We start from the raw sequence: 21,748 nt of genomic DNA on the forward strand, positions 1-21,748 counted from the left end.
GTTTCCGCACACTTTCCAAAATAGAAATGCTGTCATTGCTCTGGCGAAAATAATGAAAAGAAATAAAATCTGTTTTAAATGCAACAAGTATCGCAAATTTGTATGGAATTGTTCGAGCATGATTTTAACATAAAAGCGTTTTGTTTTCTTTAAGATGTTTCATTAATTTATGATTAAAAATACAATTTATTCCATGGCTCCCACTGTTCCCACTGTCGGGCGAAAATGTAGCGAATTCGTTTGACAGCAGTATTGGTTTCGAATATATTCTGCTTGTTTACTTTTATTTTTGAATTCCTATGCTCCAGATGTTTAGAGAATAATTCACATTTTATGCTACTACTTTGTCACTTTTTTATGCTACGATTGTCTACTGACTTCTAAGACTGCTCCTTGTATTACAAAAACAATGTCCCGTTGCAAGTGTTCCAACAATGAATTGTTTTATTTAAAACAGCTTGTTCCATTTCCCTTCCCTGCTACTCATTTATATCTTCAAATATGTTTCTACACCCGTGACAAAGACGCTTCAATAGTTCCCGACGCTCATCATCGTCTTCTCCATTCACCGCTCGCTCCGCGTCCTGCTCCATTTGCTTCGATTTCTGCAAAATGTCCTCATGACTACAGGCGGCATTAATTCGGGACGAAACGAGCCTCGAATATTCGGTGGCAAACAGCGTTTTTGATCCTCGATAATCCAAAGCAGCGCCACAAAATCGACAGCATTCTGCCGCCGTAGGCTGCTCCTTTAGCGTGAGTTTCTTATCGAACAGTGCAAGAAAATCCGTTCCATCAACGGAAGAACTGGATGGTGCCGTCTTTTGCACCACTTTCGGTGCATCAAGTTTATCGCCCGTACGAAAAACGGTCGACACCGTGGAAGGGAAGCTTTGCTGCAGGTTGTCGATGAATTTGGCCGTCAAATTTTGTAAGCTTGGCTTATCGTCGAAGTGTTTCGCGAGTGGCAAGTGGAGTAGCTGTGCTTCGCTGTACTGCAGGTAATTGCTAATCTCATCCGGATTCAGATCACGTATGGGTCGTATAAGCTTCACTGCATCGTCACGATCATCGCAGAACGCTACATCCTGTGCTAGGGAACAACCGCGACCCAGTGCTACGTTGGACAGAAGAGTTTTTGCCAGATCGATCCCAATGTCCGAAAGGAAGACGTAGTTGCAGTTGAGTGCTTTCGCAATGCTTCGATACGTTTGTTTGTGCACCTGCTCCAGGAGGTCCTGTTTAGATGATACCGATCGGACGGCTTCCAGTACATGGATTAGTCGCTTTTCATCCTCCTCAAATCCGGTAGGCGAAAATTCTTCTTCGAAGGTTACTTTCACATACTTCGAAGAGCCGCATACGGTGTAGTACGATGGAAAGTTGCTAAACTGTTTAAGAACATTTATCCGCTTCGCTAAACGTTGCATTCGGAACTCATCTGCCCGGTTCACGAATTCATCATCCACGTAAAGCAGCACGGGCACTATTCGCAGCTGCTTAAACGAGTCCTGCTCCAACCCGAAGCGTATCATATCGAGCAGCGTTACATTTTCCGGCCCACCGGTAAAGATGATAAGAACACGCGAGCCTCGGCGTACAATTTTCGTCGATCCCAACGATGCACGGAACTTGTGCCGTACGTAGTTCAAAAAGCAACTCCGACACTGAGGCTCCTTCAGGTTCAGTTTCAGCACAGCCAGTTCCGTGTTACACTTCCGACACAGCTCGTTTTGCCGCGAGTTCCGGTTGTGGGGTGTCCTCCTTCATACCGTGCGCTGCTCCATCGTCACCAAAATCATCCTCCGCAATACTGCACATGGTGTTAGATAGTCACTAAAATATAATAAAGTAGTAAAATCCACTGCACGTTGCCGGGCTTGCTGCCGACCACGAAGGTAAACAATAACAATCAGCACGCTGTTTGCAGCGCTCCTGTCACTTTGACAGCATACCGGCTGTCAAAAGGGGCAACAAATGTAAACAACACGTTCAAAAAACCGTGCCGGCAGAAAGCATTTTCTCGTTTAATTTCCATTTTAAAACACACCTTCCGTAATGTTATTTCGTGCATTTCATCGCAAACTACACCGTACGCTCCGACAGCTCGGAACCGATGCCAAAGTCCCACCCGTTGGTACGGAGAAGGTGAAGGAACTGCTGGAAAATGCGGCCACCTTCGAGGACATACAATCGGCAGAAGGAACGGATGGCGAGTGGGCCACACTTCCGTACGTGGCCGGCACCTACATAAACCGCGACCAGTCCAAAAAAGCCGTTCGACCAAAGATAGATCCACGCGAAACGAACGTGATTCTGTTTCCCGGCCAGGGCACACAGTACGTGGGGATGGGCTCGAAGTTGCTAAAGTTCCCGGGCGCTCGTGACATTTTTGCCCTAGCGAACGAGGTGCTAGGATACGATCTGCTTAAAATCTGCATCGAAGGACCGAAAAGTAAGCTCGATCAAACGAAATACTGCCAGCCGGCCGTGATGGTAACATCGCTGGCCGCTCTCGAACAGCTGCGCGAGGAACGCCCGAACGCGATTGAAAATTGCTTCGCAACGGCTGGCTTCAGTTTGGGCGAACTGACCGCACTCGTGTTCGCCGGTGCGATACCCTTCGACAAGGGGCTTCGGTTGGTGCAGATCCGGGCGGAAGCCATGCAACTTGCCAGCCAGCAGGCGAAGGGTGGCATGGCAACGGTACTGTTCGGAGCGGATGGACGCATTGGGGAGGCATGCAAGGAGGCACAAAACTGGTGCATCGAGAAGGGTATCGAAAGTCCGGACTGCCGGGTCGCGAACTATCTCTATCCCGGCTGCAAGGTGCTGGCCGGCAATGAGGAAGCACTACAATTCCTCGAAGCGAATGCGAAACGGTTCAACATACGCCGGATAAAGCGGCTTCCGGTAAGCGGCGCATTCCACACCGAGCTGATGGCAATCGGCCGTGGAACCGTTTGCTGCGGCGTTGCGGAAAATTCGCGTCGAAGAGCCACTCATCAATGTGCACTCGAACGTGGACGGGAAGTGTTACAAGAGTGCGGGCCACATTGTGGGCCAGCTGCCGAAGCAGATTGTACGGCCAGTTAAGTGGGAGCAAACGCTGCACATCATGTACGAACGGAAGCAGGGCGAACATTTTCCGCGCACGTTCGAGTGTGGACCCGGGCGAGGGTTGAAGGCGATCCTGAAGCAGGTGAATGCGAAGGCATGGGACACGACGCTGAATGTGGAAGCGTAGTGCGGGGTAGAACCGAGATCCAAACTAGGGTTTAGTTAATAGAGGAATAAAAAGTGTAATCAAGTAAATAAATCATGATCCGTTTTTTGCATTTGTTTTTTGGGTTGGGTTGTCCGGTATCATTCTCATGGCATGATCCTTTAAAGCATTTGTCTCTCGAGCAGTGCCAATATCTCAACGGAGAAGACAGGCAAGCTCATCTCCATCTTTAGAGGAAGTGAAGAGCCCTGAGTGCTGTCCATGATTGCGATCTCATCAACAAAAAACGCAGAAAGCTACTAAATGTTAATACTTTTATTTGTATCCGATTAAAACTACTTATATTTACATCAACAATCCATTGTCCATTCGGTTTGCGTCTTTCTGCGTCTTCCGTACCCTATCGTTGTTCAAAGCAACTCATCTGCTTACCTAACCCTAATCATTCCGAGTTGGAATTTGTTAGAAAATAATGTCTCTCTGTGTTGGCGGTGGCGGTCAACCCTTCTTTCTTCTCGCTTCGCATATACCCCAATGGCATACACCCGAGACAACTGCCTAAGCCGGTAGCAGATCGAAGTCATCGTTCACGTTCACCATCGGCACGTACGTATCGTCGATGATCGGTTTCGCCTTAAACTCGCACAGCAAATGCTCCTTCATCTTCCACTCCCAGTCCATCTTCTGGACCGCGTGCAAGCTTTCCGCCTCGTTGTGGTGGCGCAACAGCATCGCTTCCTTGATCTTTTCCCACTTGTCGTCCACATCCTGCAGCCAGCTCAGAAACAGCCGCCATTGTACCGGCTGCGGGCGTTCCGGTCCTTTTCCTCCTGCTCGGGCGTTATGATGTTGTACACCTCTTCATCCTTCAGGATCGTACAGACGGAGAATGGGAGCGATTGGTTGGCGAGGGCCCGTGCCGCACGGCCGTGCACGCGCAGTATCTCCTGCTCGACCGCCAGCACAAGCTTCTCCTTCTCGACGATGTGCTGCATGCGGAGCTTGTGCCGTTCCTTCTCCTGCGCCTGGAACATTTCCTTGAGCGAGGCGGGCAGTGTGGCCGGCACCTGGACGTTCGGCTCGGTCGGTGTTTTACCGGCCAGCGCGTACGTGCAGCGGTTCATCAGATAGTCCTTGAAGCCTTGCGGCGGCTTCGGTTGCACCGGGAACAGACTCTTCTGACGGCGCTCGATCTGCTTGCGGATGTTCAGATACATCTGGTAACAGTTCGTGATCGGTTGATCGTGCGGATGAACGTCGGGCGTTCCTTCGCGCGGTTCCTTCTTCTCGTCGGCTGCGGCCGCACCGGTGCCGGACGTTGCCGACGAGGAAGTAGTGGCGCTGGACGGTGCCGTCGTGCCGGAGGCTGCACCGGATCCGGCCGCACCGGCAGCACCGGCCGAAGCAGAGGACGACGACGAGGTGGAAGATTGTTCTTTGCTCGTTTTAATCTTACGCTTGCGTGGATGGACGGAAGATTCCGATGTGGAGGATGACGAGGACGAGGAAGAGGAGGAGGAAGTGGAGGACGATGAGTTGGTGCTTTGGGCCGTACCCGTGCCAGTGGTTTGCGATTGTGTTGATCCACTGCCGGTGCCGGTTGTTGCCGACTGTCCACCGGTTGATGGTGTCCCATTGCCGGAAGATCCGGAACTGTTGGCATTGGATGCATTCGGTCCGTTGCCGGAAGTGGACGGGGGACCGACACCGGCACCGGTGCTAGCTGTACCGGTGGTGCTTCCCGTCCCAGCGCCATTATTATCACCCGATCCACCGCCGGTGGAACTTCCAGTCAATGAACCACTCGGACCACTACCTCCTCCTGTTGATCCTCCTCCGCCAGTTGCTCCACTCACACCACCGGAAGGACTTTTCGGGTTACCATTCGAACCCGGCCCAGAGGCACCCCCACTACCAGCCACCGTTCCGTTATCACCATCTCCCACAGCTCCTGCTGCAGACCCACTACCGCTCCCGGGACTGTTTGTTGTGTCGAACCGGATCGACCGCCATCCGCTGCGTTCGTGCCGGCCGTTCCACCGATGCCCCTTTCCGCCGTATCACATCCACTGGCGTTGGACAGCGGCGAGGGTGAACCACTGTTGCCCTGCTGCTGCATCTGGGGCGAGGAATTGTTCGAACGGTCGACGCCGGACGTGTTGCCATCCTTGGTGGAGCTGTTGCTATTGCCACCGTTGCCACCGCGGTGCGAGCTGCGCAGGACACGTTGCTGGGTGCGTTCGTCCTTGGTGCTGCCGCCCTGCGATGGGTTTTTTCTCGTCCGAGCTTTTCGAGTCGGCGGGCTGGCACTGCGCGACGAGGTGCTTTCCTTGTCCGCCGTGGAATCGTTGCTGAAACGGGGGAGGAAAATGTAGTTTATTAGGACCCGGTGAAGATAACCCATCTAACCCCCGTGTACACATACCTATTGGAGGACGCCACCACGTACGGTAGTGCGGCATGATTTCTCGTTGACGCATTCTTTCCATTCCTCGTATTCCCACCGACCTCCGTATCACCGGTTGTACTCTGCTGCGGGATGACAATCTTCAGCGGTGGAACTTTCGGACCCCCGCCGGAACTGCCACCAAATCCAGCCTCCCCACCATTCTTCCCCCCGACGCCATCCTCCGTCCCCATCGTGGCATTGCTACCACTCTCGCCGTCACTATCGTTGCTGCTGCTCGTACCTGATGATCCACCCTTTCCCGCCGCTGAAGAAGCTCCAGCGGACGACACACCACTACTACCACTGCTACCAGCGCCAGCTCCGGTGGACGATGAGGATGCATTTGCACCGCTCGCACTGCTGCCACCCGACCCAGCCACACCACCACCCTGCGAAGGTTTCGGGCTAGCGCAAGGACTTTTCCGATCCAACGCACTCTTGCCGGACAGTCCGAGCGTTTTGGCCGATGGTACGCCGGTCGATTTGTGCCCTTCTCCTGGCGGGGTGTTTGAGCCCCGATTTCCACCCGTACTACTGCCGCCGCTCGCTTTACCCGACGAAGTGGACGAAGCGGATCCACCTCCACTGCCGGACGTAGCACCAGAAGCGGAAGACGTGGAAGAGGTATCCTTGCCGGCACCACTACCAACACCGCCCAGCCCGCCGAGCGGATCGATTTCCTTACGTTTCTTACGCTTCGTTTCGTCCTCGTTCGTAGTTCCGCCAGAGCTTTCGTCTGCCCCATCGTTTAGCTCAGCAAAGGGACGCTTCGGAACGCCGGAGGAGGAGGACGAGGAAGAGGGTGTTGTGGTTGATAAGCCGCCGGATGATCCAACGGTAGCACTGGAACGCTCGGCACCCGTACCGTTACCACCGGTTGTATTGCCACCGCTGGCGGAACCAGCAGCGGCACCCGCTCCATGATCGGACGACCGATCGCGCCAGCACCGGAAGCAACCGCGGACGATGACGACGAGCCGGCGGATGTCCCGTTCGATTGTCCGTCCTTTTGCGCCTGCTTTTCACCTGCATCCGATCCGGATTGTTGCAGTGTCGAGCGTTGCGCTTGCGAATCGTCCCGGGACGGTCCAGACGCGCCAGACGATCCATCGCGTCCGTGGTCCTGTTGTGATTCATTGTCATGGTGCGACGAGCCCGCCGATGCTTATCATTCTCGCCAGCCGATTTTTCCCCCGCCGATGATGGTCCCTTCTTGTTGGACGTACCGCCACCACTTTCCTTTTCGTCGCTCGAGCTCGAGCTAGAATCTTTCGGCGTGGATTTAAAACTCGTAAATATCGTCCTCGTCTTTATCCTTGCTCGAGGTAGAAGTGCCGGAACTGCTCAGACCGCCGGCAACGGTACCATTGTCGCCCGGATGATGATCCCGTGTCCTGGTGGGTGTTGCCCATCGTGCTGCTGCCCGTGCCGTGCGTTCGTTTGCTACTGCTGCCAACCGGATCCGGGCCCACCGACGGACGCCGATCCACCGCTTGCACCGGTAGCGGCGTTGCTGCCCGCGTTACTGCCCCCACCGGTATCGGAGGAAGATGATGATTTCTTCAAATGCTGTCACCGTGCCGGGAGAAACGGCATTGTCTGCGAAGGATAAAACCGGGGAGGGGGGAGAATAAATTTAATACCACCGCACTTAAAATGGCCAGCCAAGCAGTTGGTGTGTGTTTAAGGTGAGCGAACAGAGGTTGAAGTTATTGGACGGTTTTTACGACGATCATAAGCGACGAACGAAATGAGGTGGTTCAAACTAAACGATACAGATACATTCGCAGTTCCAGTTCCGTCGAGGAGCTGCTGGCTTAAGAAAGGCCACAGCAAACCCAGCAAAACCCAGCGAAACGTGTGCAAATCTTTATCACAGTATTTATTTGCCATCCTAAAATGGAGACCTTCCCCAACCGATAAGTAGACTCCGTCTCCGTATTATCACACACACACACACACACGCCTCATCTTAAGTCATCGGACCGTCGTCATCGAGCAGCAGCGCAATATTCGCCCCATGAATGTAATGAGGGCAAGCAAGCAACACGCACGCAGAGCAACAACGGCGGAACCGATTCCCACGTGACGAACGCCCCGGCATTTGGTTGAAGAAACCGCCAACTTCTTATACGCGCGGCGCTTGCTCGCTCGCTCGCGCTCCGTCTCGATATAATATACACAAGACCCACCGACGACGACCCGACGAAGCGATAATATTTGTTCTATTTTAGCGTTTTTCTTTTCTTCTCAATGCAGCACCCGCCCCCCCCCCCCCCTGCTCGACCCACGGAAAAAGTTCGATGGCCTCGTGATCGAGTAGGGAAAATATTTAATGTGCCTTCATCAGGGGCTCGGGCGGCAGGAAAGGCACGCGTCGGTGGTACGCGTATGCATTTATTCGCGCTTGCGAGATGGCACAAAGATGGCACCACCATGACCACGCTTTGAAGAGGACGTACCGGAGAGGATGTGTACGGTTGCGTCTGTTCGTTGTCTGCCACCGATTCTTAGCCAATATTATCTTCGTGGAGGTTGAAGTTCTGTTTTACGATATCGCCCCAGTATCGATGGATTGGCCTTGACACCGTTCGTGGTTTATGTGTTGGGCCTCCGATATGCGTTCCAGTCTGGGTGTCAATCTCGTCACCGAGATCTAGGAGAGATTGAGTTTATTGAGACCGGACGGGGTTAGTGCCTTCATTAAATTCATCATAAACCGATGCTCTTCACCATGATGAGATTCAGTTATAAACACACACTTAAATACAACGACGGTGCCTTCTCCAGCGTGGCCCTCTAATAAACGGTTCAGGCAACGGTTCTTGTCAACCTAAAACTAATCAATCCGAATTGCGGGTTTGCTGAATGGGAATTAAATTTTCTAATATTTTGCCGCCCAAATCTCTCTCTCCCTCTCGCGACTCAGCGAAGTTGTCCGTTTAGTTGGGCGATCCGGTGGTGGTCCGTGTTTATTATCAAAAATATATTGCCCCCGCTGATTTAAAAAAAAAGAAGTTCTTTTCAAGTCAACTAAACAGCACGCATCCATAAATCAATGCAGTTTTATGTTTTCTTGACGTTGGATTTTAAAATCGTCGGCGATTCTGTCGGCACGCTAACGCAGTGCACATTATTCGCGATCGAGCAGAGAACCCCCCCCCCCCCCCCCCCCTGGGAACGTGATCTTTGAAGTGGTCGTTTTCAAAAAACGGGTTCATGCTTTTATCTGTACCTTAGATATATTTTTGAAGACCTCCCCTGAAGGGGAGCAAAACGTTATGGGCTAGAAGCCCTGCGCTATTGCTATTAACCCTGTGCTAGCTTCTGCTGGCACAGCCGCGTTCACCCCAGCGAACAGTCCAACCCTGAAAGGGTTCGAAGTAAATGCATGCACCCTTTTCTTGCTTTCCGGTCCAAGCGCTTCCAACGATCATCTTTAGCTCATCGGACGTTCCGGGAGCAAAGTTTTACGACTGCGAAACCGTTTCGCAGCGCCAAACGTTCGTTTCGTCTCTCGAACTATTCGAGATGCGCTTTTTTGAAAACCGAACCATTTTATTACCCTCACCGGTAAAACTGGCGACGCATTGTCGTGGAGGAAACAGTAAAAAACAGTGCTGGGGCGCGTAAAAAAGGCGCTGACGAACCACCACACCAGCGGCGACCAGTTTAAAGCTTTGAAAGGTTACGCTGTGACGCTCCCTGACGACGCCACGAAGGAACTATCGCGAGGAGCTATAGTTTAAAAGCCCGCAAAAAAAAGCAAGGATACAAGGAACAGGAATAGGTTGGCCTTTCAGTCACGGAGAAACGTTTCACAACCGGCGGCGAGTAGCAATAATACTATATATGCTCTCCAAGGACATGCGCGTTTTTTTAATGATCTCCAAAACGATCTCCTGTACGCTGTCCCGCCAACTAAAAATAATAATTTCCTGGTGTGTATGCGCAATCAAACGAATGAGATTTAAATTAGTGTTTTCAAGAAAGGTCTGCAGCCAATATACATTCCAACCATTTTACCGTCACCACTTTTAACGATTCTTTCTGCAGCTCGAAAGAATCCTTCAGCCGTTCGCTTCCCATTATCCACGGACCAGTGTCCAGACCAGTGGGATTAGGCACGATCAGCTTCTTTTACAGCCCGCTGGCTGGACTTGCAAGCATCATAAAACCACATCTGCAAAGTTTTACTACACCGCTCAAACGTTCGATTCCATCCGAAGATGCAATATCTTCACGTCCCGACACCTTGGCGCTCTTATCGTTGCAGCGTTGCGAGCTACGAGCTTGGGAAGCAACCTTCTTCCAGACTTCTTCAGCTCCAGCGCTTTGCACTTTTTATTGCACCTCAACGAAAACCCCCGTGTTTCGCGGTGTGACTGATGAGGATCGGTGTTCGGTTCGCTTCCGCCATATATTGCCCACCTTTCCCCTTTTTTCTACACCCCTTTCCCTATTACTAAGCGAAGCGAACGCGCGGACGCAATGCTTTCGGCGCACATTGGGAACAATGCAATGGTGGAAAATTTTACGACATCATTTTGCACAAATTAACCGCGGAACCTTCCACAACGGTGGATGGACGGGTTCTTCTGGGGGAAGGGGGGAAAGGGCCTGGACACTAACCAGTGCAAAATGAATTATACTGCAGAATGAAGTACTGTCGGTGGTGGGAACGGGCGGCGGCCGGTGTGCAGTAAAACTGGAGACTGACGTGAGGATCAGGAGTCCGGATTTATGATGGCATGACCATGACGACCACTTCGCTTCACCCCAAAACCGTGAACGGGCACACATATACACACACACACCACCCGTCCGTGCTGCAGTCGGGGCAGCCGAAATAATAATTTAATTTCATTTTATGGACGCGTCTACGGCGCGCGAGACGGCTCACATTTGCATAGCATTCGAATGGGATGGGATGGCTTACTTTTGGCGTACTGTTCAACTGTGTGTGTGTGTGTGTGTGTGTGTGTGTTTGTGCCTTTGAAATTTCGTGAAATGTTAAATACTTTAATATGCTTTGGGGCGGCCTAGTGGTGGAGGCAACAACGGCGCCGGTCTTCACACGGCAGGACCGGGGTTCAAATCTCATCTGGGCCGTTCCCCATAGTGTGGACTGACTATCCAACTATGCGGTATCAATAAGCCAGAAATGGCAGGCATGACCGAAGAGGTCATTAGCAAAGAAGAGAAGAAGTTATCATAATTGGAACAGCGATATAAAAAAAAATGTATCAAAGTTCTAGTTAAATGAAGCTAATCTAGACAAGGTAATCGCATCGTTCTGAGAGCTCATTAGCAATCAATATCGCTTCTTAGTCAAGGCATTAGAATGTCCTTCATTTTCCACTGCATTTGCCTAATGGGCGTTGTCCAATGTAGGATGTGGTGTCCTTCGTGAAGCAGCAATTTTCCGTTGACATTTCAATTATCAAACAGCGCAGTAAGTAACGGCCACCAACAGCAAATTAATTTGAAGACCCATATCGACAGCACTATTCATACACTAACGCTCTCACTCACAACCTTACTTGCCTCGGGCCCCAACTATTACATCGCGCGAATGCAATACACACCCGGATTGCTGGTTACCAAGGGTTTTTGTTCCTAGCGCCCTAGCGCGCCATAACAACAATTAGAATTTCCTTGGAAAAGCTGGGCGCCAGTGCGTCGTGTATCCGATTGCATCGAATCATACACCCTCACACGGCCGATGAATCCGAGCAGCAAGTTGTGGCAGTGTTTTGTGCTATAGCCATTTCCAATGCCGCGAGCGGCGACCATTGTTTGTCATTAGCCGGCCGGCCGGTCGAGGAGGCTCGAGGGGCAGGATCGCGGTGCTGTGCCCAAACACTGCTTCGAAATGTAACAACGATGAATTAAACATAAATATCATGCTCGAGATATCTCGAACTCGCCCCTCAAGAAGACGCAGCAGCAAATCGAGCAAAAAGAAGATTGAAAATGATCACTAAGCACATAATCATTAGAGCAAACCCACCCAGTCAGCTAGCTAGAGTGGTGGTGACGGTCTTTCTCTCTATCGTGCCATGGAGACGTTGGAGTTGTTTTGTTTTTCTGCCCGGCGAGGAAAAAGAGCGAAAAACACTAAACACCAGTGCAGTGCAGAAGTTCCATTTCCGAGCAGTGTACAAAATGTAACAGACCAACCCTTTGCTGGAGACCGACTAGCGAGCCATGGCAGGGCAGGGCTCATTGGCAAGAGTGGAGCGAAAGCTAGCCCGAACTGCCGTAGTCCGTGTCGTCGTGTGAGGTGCACTTGTCGCGTGTGTTTGGTGACCATCGATGGCAGAGAGCGTTCACTCTGCTAATTCCATATACCAACCCGAGCCCTCTATGTGTGTGGCCCTCGCTGGTTTAGGAGGGGTATTTTTTTTTACAACCGACACTGTCTCTAGTGGAGTTTGCGCTTAATCTGTCGGTCGTTCGGTAGATTTTTGTTCTGTCGTCAAGGGGAGCCACCACACCGTGGAGCCATTGGAGCTCGCGATAGGAGGTCTGGCTGGCTTTTTTTTTAAGAGTAGAATTATTTTTACATTACTTAATGCATGTTTTCCAGTAATCAAAATGAAGGATTTTACAACGATGTTACTGCTTTTTCGTGATCTATCTTTGTAAAGTGTAAGGATTCGCAGGAGGTTATTTAGGATCTTGTGCGTTATCACGAAACAAGCAGACTTAAGAGATGATACATCCAGCATTGTATTGGTCCTTGTGTCCTCTTTCGATCATTAAATCCACCTTTGGTGGGTCGATAACACCACAGAAATAGTATCACATTGAAATAAAAGACCCTCTTTCGTGTATTTATAAGCTTCGAACTATAGCTTTCCTCATGCAATTTCATTCGACTTCCCATTTTTGCTGTGCCGCTTGCGTTACAAAAAGCGTTACAATGCGTTATTAGGACCTTTCCGTCATGAAACGTTTGAAAAATATTTTTCGCTTTCCCGTCTTTATCATTTGGAAATATTTTTCAAATCACAAGTCTCTAGAAATATCTAATTTCGTAAGGGTTTCGTTCATATAAAGGTACTTTTCTAATTTCTTAGGAAATGTTACAAAAAGTGAGGAGAGCATTGCATCATGGCTATATGGAAGTTTGCAGACAGCTGTGGATTTTTTTGTCGAATCGTTATTATAATTGGATCGTTTCTTTCATCATCATCTAATCGTAACCATTCGAATGGGTAGAACACAAAAATTGAGCGGAAACGCTTCTTAATCTACAGCTTATTTCAAGCTCGCAATTAAATTAAATATGACCTCGATTGACTTGCAATAAGTAGCGGATCAACCTATGAGCGGAAGGAGCGGCTGCTCGGGGCCTCATCGGTGAGGAGTTCCTGTTGTTTCCCTCTAATATCAATAAGACGGGCCAACTGCCAGTTCGCTCGGGGCCTCTACATATGACCTCTCTGAGTGATTGATCTCTGAGTGACTCAAAAGCTCTATTATATGGATCCTCTATAAAAAAGTCAAACCTTTTGTACGCAATTGGTTCACTTCAACACGGGAGTCTTTTTTGAATATATCTTGAAAAATACTGTCACGTTTTAAGAGCGGAAATTATTTTCGCTATCAAGTAATTAAAATCTACGCTTCCCGACCATTCTTCGGTAAAGCTTGGACCCAAAATTATTCCACATTAAATAGCGAATAAAATAAACAGAAATTCGTCCTTCCGCGGCCGACCTTTACATAAACAATCAAACAGCTACAGCTTCTTCTTCCGTCGCCATCATGTTAACCCTATTAAAACCTGGGGCTGGCTGGTTGTACGCGGGGCTACCATTTGTTTTCTCTCTTTTAAATATCTCCAGTACTTTTAAATGGCAAAAAACAGAAAACATGAAGGTGAAAGCGCTGTTTCGCGAAAGCTACTATCACCATCATGGACTGCAAAGTTTCACCTTGTTATTTTATCACACCTGATCCATAATACTACCACCAGCTACTACTACTACTACTACTCTACTACTACTGCTGCTATTACTCCATGACCAATAGAGGAGAACAACACTGCCTTTTCACCTTTTCTTTCGCTATTCTTCAGCCACTCCTGAATGCCACCACCACCGGGCATAAAACATGCAAATTTAAAGCAGAAAACTTTACCAATAAAACAAAAGTATAGCAACCGAAGTTTCCGAGCGTGTACAACATACTCGCGCGTGTCCTTTCTTCGCAAAATCAAACAACCCCTGCCACGATCTACCACCCGGAGGAGCAGCAGTCGAAGCAGTTGTGCAAATCCTCCGATTGAGACTCGATAGATTGGCGCGTTCTTTGTGTGCGTGCGTGTGGTGGTGTCCCGTCAGGTTTTGGGGGACTCCTTTCGCTCTTTATCAGCAATAAATCATACTCTCGACTCGACAAGCACTTGCCCCGGACTCTCACCGCGAGGGAATTGTGCAATCTCGCTGTACACATACACGGCATAATGTGCCCATGATGTACCCCACAGTTGCAAGGACACGGCAAATGCTGAGAGAACAGCAAGACACGATTGTCGGGTCTGTGAGTCTGGGTGGGCAAATTTTATGCCACGACCGTAACGGGCGAACTGCCGGCGACGGCGGCTGCCCATTCGCAATAAATCACACTTCATTATTATGACGCGCCTCGTTCATACATTTATAGCTGCCATCGGCACAGCGTTTACACTCGATTTTCCGGAGAGGTTCCGCACCATTGTTCATTGCTTTTTTTCGGGGTGGTCGCTTTTCCTTGGCAGCTAATTTTCCACTCTCGGTGGTCTTATATTTAGGCTTTTACACACCAAATTAGTGCTCAATGGTCCGGATCGGTAGGTTTTAATTTTTGTTTGAACAGTTAACTGTACTCTTGGTAGAAGACAGTGCATATGATGCTAAATGGCGTTGGCAGATAGATGGGTGAATCGAGGACGTGTATGATTTCGTGAGAAAATTTCCGCACCACGTTTGGTATGTAAATCTTCGAGCAGGAACTTATGTTTAATACTAAAAAGTGTCCGTTAGCAATAGGAAAAATCCGGAGGCTCGACTAGTATGTTAGACTTTGATCTGCTGAGGTCCTGTCCATTCTCTGACAGTTGAGATTGATATAATAATTTCTGTCGAAGGTGCATTCAAAGTCCAATTAACGTCCAAGATTTAAGATATCCATGTTATTTGATGGCGACAGCAGCGGTGGTCTTCACTCGGTAGGAACCGTGATTCAAATCTCATCCATACCGCCTACGCAGGACTTCACTATCCAGCTACGGAAAATCAAGTCGCAGAAAGCCAGAAATAGAGACCTGTCGTGGTTGTAGTGCCAAGGAACAAGAATAAGCAGCTATGTGAACTATATGTGAGCTCGAGTTCTAGCGATAATCTCGAAGTTATGTATCGTCAGCGAACTTCAAGAATTCTCTGGCAGCCAAGAGCCTCTGTTCGGCAAAGGTTAAATAACAAAACAAACATATCGTTAGAGCAAAGACCTCCCCGCTTATGCTTGATATGATTCATTCATTCATCCGTGGCGTAAAACACTTAAATCTCACAATAAACAGTTACCAGATGCCACCAGACGTCGCTCTAGCAGTAGGTGTGTGTGTGTGTGTGCCATGTCCCCAGAGGTTTTAGTACCACCGGAGAAGCGAAGGGCCGTAGCAGCGTTTATATACATACCCCTTAGCGGCGGACTAATTTATCGAACCCTATGAGATCCCTCGTATGGTCTTCTGCATCGACATCGGAAATGGCATGTAAAGTATAAAGCAGTGGCCACAACATTTCGACCTCTCAGAAACTCGTCTACACACCCTGCGAAGCTAATCGAAAAGTGAAACATGCGGGGCTGTAATAAAAACAAACACAGCCTTTCTCGGAGCACCAACAGACGGAGTGGGTGACGGAGTATATAACTTCAAGTCATCGTTCAGTCAGCGCAGCGCATTCTTTCTCCCCATTTTTTTCCCCATGGGTGATTTGTCTTGTTATCCCAACAGGAGTGAACGCGACGACGAAATCACAAACCACACCACTTCACTCGACTGTGTCAGGTCCGAGAGTGTTGTGTTTTCGATCAATGGTCGCCAAAAGCTCCGTAACTGCTCCGTATCTTTGCGGAAATGTTTGAAATGTGTAATACGCCGGGTTCTTTTTTTTTGGTTTTGATTTTATAGCTTCGCAACAAAGACCACCGCCGACACTCGCGCGTCATACTCGCTTTGAGAAGCAAGCACATCAGGAAGTCGATCTCAACCTGCGCTCCCTTAGAGTAACGGATGGAATGGAAAAGAATGCAACCCACCCGGTGCACCACAAGTGCAGCACACCGACTCGTGGCGGCAGAACTGTAGGAACCCCCACATCATGTAGGAAACAGACCATAAACTTACGCTGCAAGAAAATCTGGAAACCGCAACGGGAGGCAAGTGGTCGCGAACAGATCCCGTGCAGTAGTAGTTGCTCTACTTCGTATGCTTCTTTTGTGGCGATAATAAAATGGAATTAAATGAAATCGAGACCGGAATAAATTGGCACAACCACCGCGGAGAGCACGCTGGGGGAAGGGAGCACACGCCCAGTGCCAAGTGACGGACGGCGAAACGGTTCCCCTCTACACCTAGCCCTCTTTCGGTGGCTTCGGTACCGTGGTCAAATGCTCCAAAGAGTTGCGCGGAAAGCGAGCAAAAGTCACATATGAGAAACGTGTACACTTCTCTACCATGCCCAGGGGTCTCGCGAGACCAAATGGTGGTCGTCGCCACGGTGTTTGGGTGGAGTTGTCCCTGACATGGGGGGCGCAGTGCAAAAAAAGAAAAATACATTTGACCAACCGAAACTATCAAAAAGTCAGCGGTACGAAAGTTTGCATTTATTTTATTTCTACTTTTTGTTGGACCATAACTCTCTTTTCGAAGGTTAAATTTAATTTAAAAAAACTAAAGCGAGCGCAGTTTTACGCTATTGGTGGAGGGGAAAATGGAAACTTTCTAGTGCAAAATTAAATTATCAAAAACCATAAACGCAAAAGTGTTTTAACGGTCGGTTGCAAACTCGTGTGCCTAACTCGTTCGTGTGCTAACTTTTTTTTTCTATTGCTAATTGTATTACAGATTATAAATTGAAGAGAAAATTGCAAATTGATACGCATGAGCGGGGATTGCTTTCGACATAAAACCTTATCAGGGTGGACAGTTTTAGCTGCTAGGAAGGCACCGATTGTGACCGATTGCAGAGGAAATAGAAGTCGCAGGATTCGTTAGCTTCAGGAAAGTTTGAGATAGCTTTGCAGCTTGACAGTTAAGCAGTTTTTATGGTCTCGCATATACAACAGCGAAACAACTGCGACTAAATGCTAAGCGAATGACAGCTAAAAGTAACGCTTCGTAACGCTTCACTAGCTTTCGCTTGTGAGTGGCCGGTCTCATATATTATCCCTTTAATTGTAGAACTCTTAAACTTTACATCTATGACCAATGGCAGTCAACCTTCAATGCTAGGTGTTTTGGCTGCAGATTATCCTTCCTTTAAGAGACAAATAATTTATTGTAAAATAGGGTTTAAATTCGTTTAAAGTTTCTCCTCATCCTCGCCCCGTATGCGTGGAAGGATCATGGGGGAACCGCTTCAATGACGAGCTGTAGGAGCTGTACGGTGATCTCACAATCCTGTCAGCTCTGGTGGGCTGACCACGTCATGCGAATGGCACAGGACGATCAAGCCCGCAAAGTCCTCTTATTGTTGCATCAGTCCAATACCGCAAAGCGTTGTAGCTAAGTTAGTTAGTAAATAAGTCTCCGCAAGAAGATTTCACCATATTATATTGAGATTGTGATAACAACACAAAATTTGTGATACTAAAACGAAGGACTGCTTAACCAACTATGGGTAAATTAAGTCCAGAAAGCCATCAATTGCAGACCCCAGATATCTTGAGCTCCAGCAAGCCTTAGAAGCGAACAAACATTGCAGACGTCAACACAACCCGCTACCGTCAAATTAAACTCGAACAAACGAAACATTTGAGCGGAGGTTAGGCAACAAAAGAAATAAAATGTAACTGCAGTAGGAAGTGAGAGAACAAACAACCGTTTTCACTTTAGCTCTATTAGAAAGCGCGCAAAACAAAAACAACACTATTGCTGCTATAAACGACCTAAAAAACGGTTACATAGCGCCGAGAAGAAAAAAAATGTCTAGAAATGAAGAAACAAATGGCTTCCGTCTCCGGACTGGACCGAATGGACGTAACCATCATTACAACCCGTGGTGGCTGGAGCCACACGACCTTACAACCACCATCGAGAGACACACGAGCCAGGGGTGGGGTGAGGGTACGTCGGCTGGGAAATCGGATGGTGGACGGACGTGTGTACTATTTATCGCACTTGCATGTGACTTCAACTAACCCCTAATGCTTACCTCCTATCCCTGTCTCTCGCTTTCTACGGTATGTTCGCCTGCCGCTCAACTAACACCGATTGCCCTCGCGCTGGTGACCCTTTAGCAGTGCAGTTTTGCGCCCTTGATTAAACAAATAAGCACACTACTAGGCACCGTGCATGCATAGGTAGGTACAAAGTGAGTGCCCAGCGTGCCTTTTGAACGATAGAACGAGAGACAACAGCACAAACGAAGCGAGTCGAAAGACCTGTCACCAGGGCTAATCCACACCGTCTCACGGTGCTGTAACTCGTGCGTCTCGTGTCTAAATGTCCTCGCGCGAGCGGAATTGCATCTAGCCCCTCTGTGGTCCCAGTACGAGCAAGCTGTTCCCGGTGGCTGGGGGTTGCTTGGTCATTGTGTGACCGTTGGGTTGGAGTCTTGGGAATCCACTAAAGCTACTAGGCACCCCTCCCATTGATAATGTCACTGGATTACAGAATTTAGAATTATTAGGGATTGTTGGGTAATATTATTGCATGCGGAGTTTCCAGTGCATTATATACGTTGAGTAGTGTCTCCAGATGGATACGAACTAATGCGAGAACTCTTGTGGCAACAATATTCGTCATCGTCAACTAGAAATATAAATTATTATTAATGTGAGTATCTGATTAGATTTTGAGTTGCGCTCACAGAAATCGATACTAATTTAAATCACCCGGTTTTCCAATTACTAATCAACAGTGCCATACGAAGCGCAAACTGAAGCCGCGTTTGGTGTATTACTTTTATGATGTAACATCGAACAACATCAAAACTGAATATTCATTCGAAATTTTATCTCTGCAATGACCACATGGGGGTTCTCTCAATTTTGTATGTTTATTAAGTACTTTCACGTACGTCGTTGGATCAGTTGTGCTACGTGGCGAGGTCGATCCAGATTACATTAAACCCACAACCGACCGATACTGTGCTGCGACTGCTTGCGACAAGTACGGTCACGCACGCCGCGACAAACAAGTGAAACGAAAATTTTGGCAACTCTCCACTGTGGTAATGCCATCTGTAATGCCATTTTATATTGCAGATCAACTGAAATTCATTCATTCATATTAGGTCAGTTTTGGTGAAACTAATTGTTCCATTTCCTATTTTTGATTGATAACCAAGAAAAGAGTTAGTTTTATTTTCTGTTCTTGTTTTCACCCTGTGTCACGAACGCCGTTCAACATCATGAAAGATCTGTTTAATCTGCTTTATGGTGGAAGCGGCTCGGAAGACATATGCTAACATGTGCATGTCATGAGATAGCTACTGGACAAACCTGCCAGTAACTGGACTGGAATTTCTGCTTCTTTTTGGCCTAACGATCTCTTAGGTCGTGTTTGTCATTTGTGGCCTTAGATTAGACTTGTTGAAAGCGTAGTTGGATTGTCAGTTCTCACTACGGGGGAACGGTCCGGATGGGATTTGAACCCCGGCCCTGACCCCGGTATGAATTTGAAGACCGGTGCTGTTGTCGTTTCTACCACCAGGAGATTAATATTGTTCCAATAATTAATTTTAAACACCTGCTAGAGCTTTTAGGGTCATAAGTAGGGCTTGGCAATCTTCAGCAGGCATCCTACGCTGATAAGAAACTGACCGCATTTTAGGAAGGAAAAAACCAATATTTTATAAAATTTCTTTCGCTGCTCAATTAACAAGTAAGAAAGAAAGAGAGTAAGCAATTACGTACTTTGACTCACATTAATATACGTCTAATTGTTTACTTTTTCGCCAAGCTTCGGTATGCTAAACATGTCGTGAGAATGACACCTGGACTATAAGGTTTGCTCAATCAAGCACTTTTTTGAAGAAACAGCAGTGGATTACAACCACTTAACGGCTGTATCATCGTCTGCCAGGTAAGAAAGTATTCTATAAATGTACAACAAAATCACCTTTCACATGTATCACCTATCATCTGTCGATCACGATCAACTGATCCACAAATCAATCTGAGTTAATCGGCGAGCAATGTTTCAAAGAGTGCAATGTAAAATCGAAAGCACACAATTGTGACCAGCAGTATTTAGAAATCGATGGGGAAAAACCCACCCAGCCATCCCGATTCGAGGAGATGACTTATGATGGGTGGTCGTCGATGCTGCTTATAGTACCAACACGCCACCGCAGCCGTTTTGTTGACAGTTGGGTGAACGGCGCGCGGCGACGGCGGAAGTGTGTTTGCAAACACGCTTCAAAGTCCGCACAGTAATTAGATGATAATAAAGTGAAGCTGTGCAAACACAGTGTTGTCCCTTGCTACCGTTACACTGGCCCGGTGATGCATTGCCCGTAATCAGCGAAGCTTTTTGCCACACAGGGGGGCGGGCTTATCGTCTGCTAGCCAGTTCTAACCGAGTGTGGTGGAGGAATCTTGCCCGGCGGTGTGGAGGCTTATTTATTTACCTTTGCTTTGCGATGCCGCAACTGTGGTGGGCTGGTTCGCTTCTTTGGCGGGTGGATGATGTGGTTGCTGCTGCTGCTGCTGCTGCTGAGGCTGCTGCGGCTGCTGTTGCGATAAAACTGCAGCCGGTGCTAGCCCGCCACGACGCTGCATCATCTTGACGGCGGTTTGTTGGTGGCTTGGAGGAGGTGTAAGGATTTTCCGTACCGTATCGCGGTATCGCAATAAAACAGGGACGAAACGGATCACTTCCTCGCTGATGGTTACTTGTCAGGGCCAGCGCAGCGAGCGACCGAACACAGCACACACCACACTAAATCCATTCGACTTTGGAGTGAGCCAGTTACGCGCGCCCGACTTAACACTTAAGGAACATCAGCACCGTGTGTCACGCCGCCGGTTTGATAATGGGAGGAGTGTAGTGGCCGCGACCACCAATCAGTCCACCAGCGGAAGCAATGTTTCATATGCTGTAACACCGTGACACAACAACGTCGCCGGTGCCATTGCCACCTGTGTCACACTCAGGCCTGGTGTGCGGCTGGTGAAACGATACCTCCTCTATTAAACACACATTAGCACTACACTGTTTGCTGGCTAATGGAGTAAAGGATACGGGGAAACGTAAGAAACGGCACAGTTTTCTATAGCAAATTTGAAGCACACAAAAGATATTATAAGATGCAACCGGTTTGAGCCAATAAGTCTTAAAACCATTCGCCCATAGAGCTATTTTTGGATTCGATCGTTCCAGGGACGATTAACGCTGGTGGGTAATCAAGGGTGGTCATTTTCAAATTTGAGTTCTCTCTGGCATAATAATGAACACAAATGAACATCGTTGCAGATTGCTTCCGCTCGCTTCCGGAAGCGATCGATCTCAAGCATTGCTCTCATTGTCATCAATATACAACTTTTTAAAACGATTTTTAAGTTTAAAATATTGAAGTGAAATGGGGAAAAACCCATTTAAACGTAAAGTATTTTAAACAACATCCGATATGGTAAGAAATCATCCTAATTTTCGCTCGATTGCATTCCACCACAACGTGATGAAGTGAGTTGTTTTAGAAAAGCTCCACTTGAAATGGGGAGGCATATCAACGCGGTAAGCTAATTACAATTTATAAATAACTATCATTAAACATCTCTCTTAACAATAAAGAACCCCCCCCCAATCCTCGCACCGCAAACGGCGACGCTCTGTACACGTCGTCGTTAAC

General features: G+C 48.3%; 2 protein-coding genes and 2 pseudogenes across 2 annotated transcripts; 1 reads left to right on the forward strand and 3 right to left on the reverse strand.

The window, feature by feature from the left end:
- Positions 1 to 412: 412 nt before the first annotated feature.
- LOC118512774 lies at positions 413 to 1,922 on the reverse strand (annotated as a pseudogene).
- A 126-nt stretch (positions 1,923 to 2,048) lies between these two features.
- Positions 2,049 to 3,270, forward strand: LOC118512775 (probable malonyl-CoA-acyl carrier protein transacylase, mitochondrial). The gene is given in 2 exon segments (XM_036057683.1): positions 2,049 to 2,943; positions 2,945 to 3,270. Coding segments are annotated over 2 exon segments (1,188 nt in total). The 5' UTR covers positions 2,049 to 2,058; the 3' UTR covers positions 3,248 to 3,270.
- A 253-nt stretch (positions 3,271 to 3,523) lies between these two features.
- LOC118512780 lies at positions 3,524 to 6,603 on the reverse strand (annotated as a pseudogene).
- On the reverse strand, positions 5,895 to 9,764 carry LOC118508800 (secreted protein C-like). Its single transcript, XM_036048519.1, has 4 exons — positions 9,702 to 9,764; positions 7,133 to 7,244; positions 5,961 to 6,690; positions 5,895 to 5,916 (listed from the first exon to the last, which is right to left on the reverse strand). Exons 1-4 carry the CDS (start codon positions 9,762 to 9,764, stop codon positions 5,895 to 5,897), a joined length of 927 nt encoding a protein of 308 aa, XP_035904412.1.
- Positions 9,765 to 21,748: the final 11,984 nt, after the last annotated feature.

The sequence above is a fragment of the Anopheles stephensi genome, chromosome 3 (assembly GCF_013141755.1).
Source record: "Anopheles stephensi strain Indian chromosome 3, UCI_ANSTEP_V1.0, whole genome shotgun sequence".
NCBI classification, from domain to species: domain Eukaryota; kingdom Metazoa; phylum Arthropoda; class Insecta; order Diptera; family Culicidae; genus Anopheles; species Anopheles stephensi.

Excerpts from the sequence above, each read along its gene's own strand:
- LOC118508800 (XM_036048519.1), bottom strand. The coding sequence starts at position 9,764 with ATGGGAAGCGAACGGCTGAAGGATTCTTTCGAGCTGCAGAAAGAATCG. Across the intron at positions 7,245-9,701 it reads AATCGTTAAAAGTGGTGACG|CATTTGAAGAAATCATCATC; the intron begins GTAAAATGGTTG and ends GCACGGTGACAG. Across the intron at positions 5,917-5,960 it reads AGTGGTAGTAGTGGTGTGTC|GTACGAGCAGCAGCAACGAT; the intron begins GTCCGCTGGAGC and ends GTGGATCATCAG.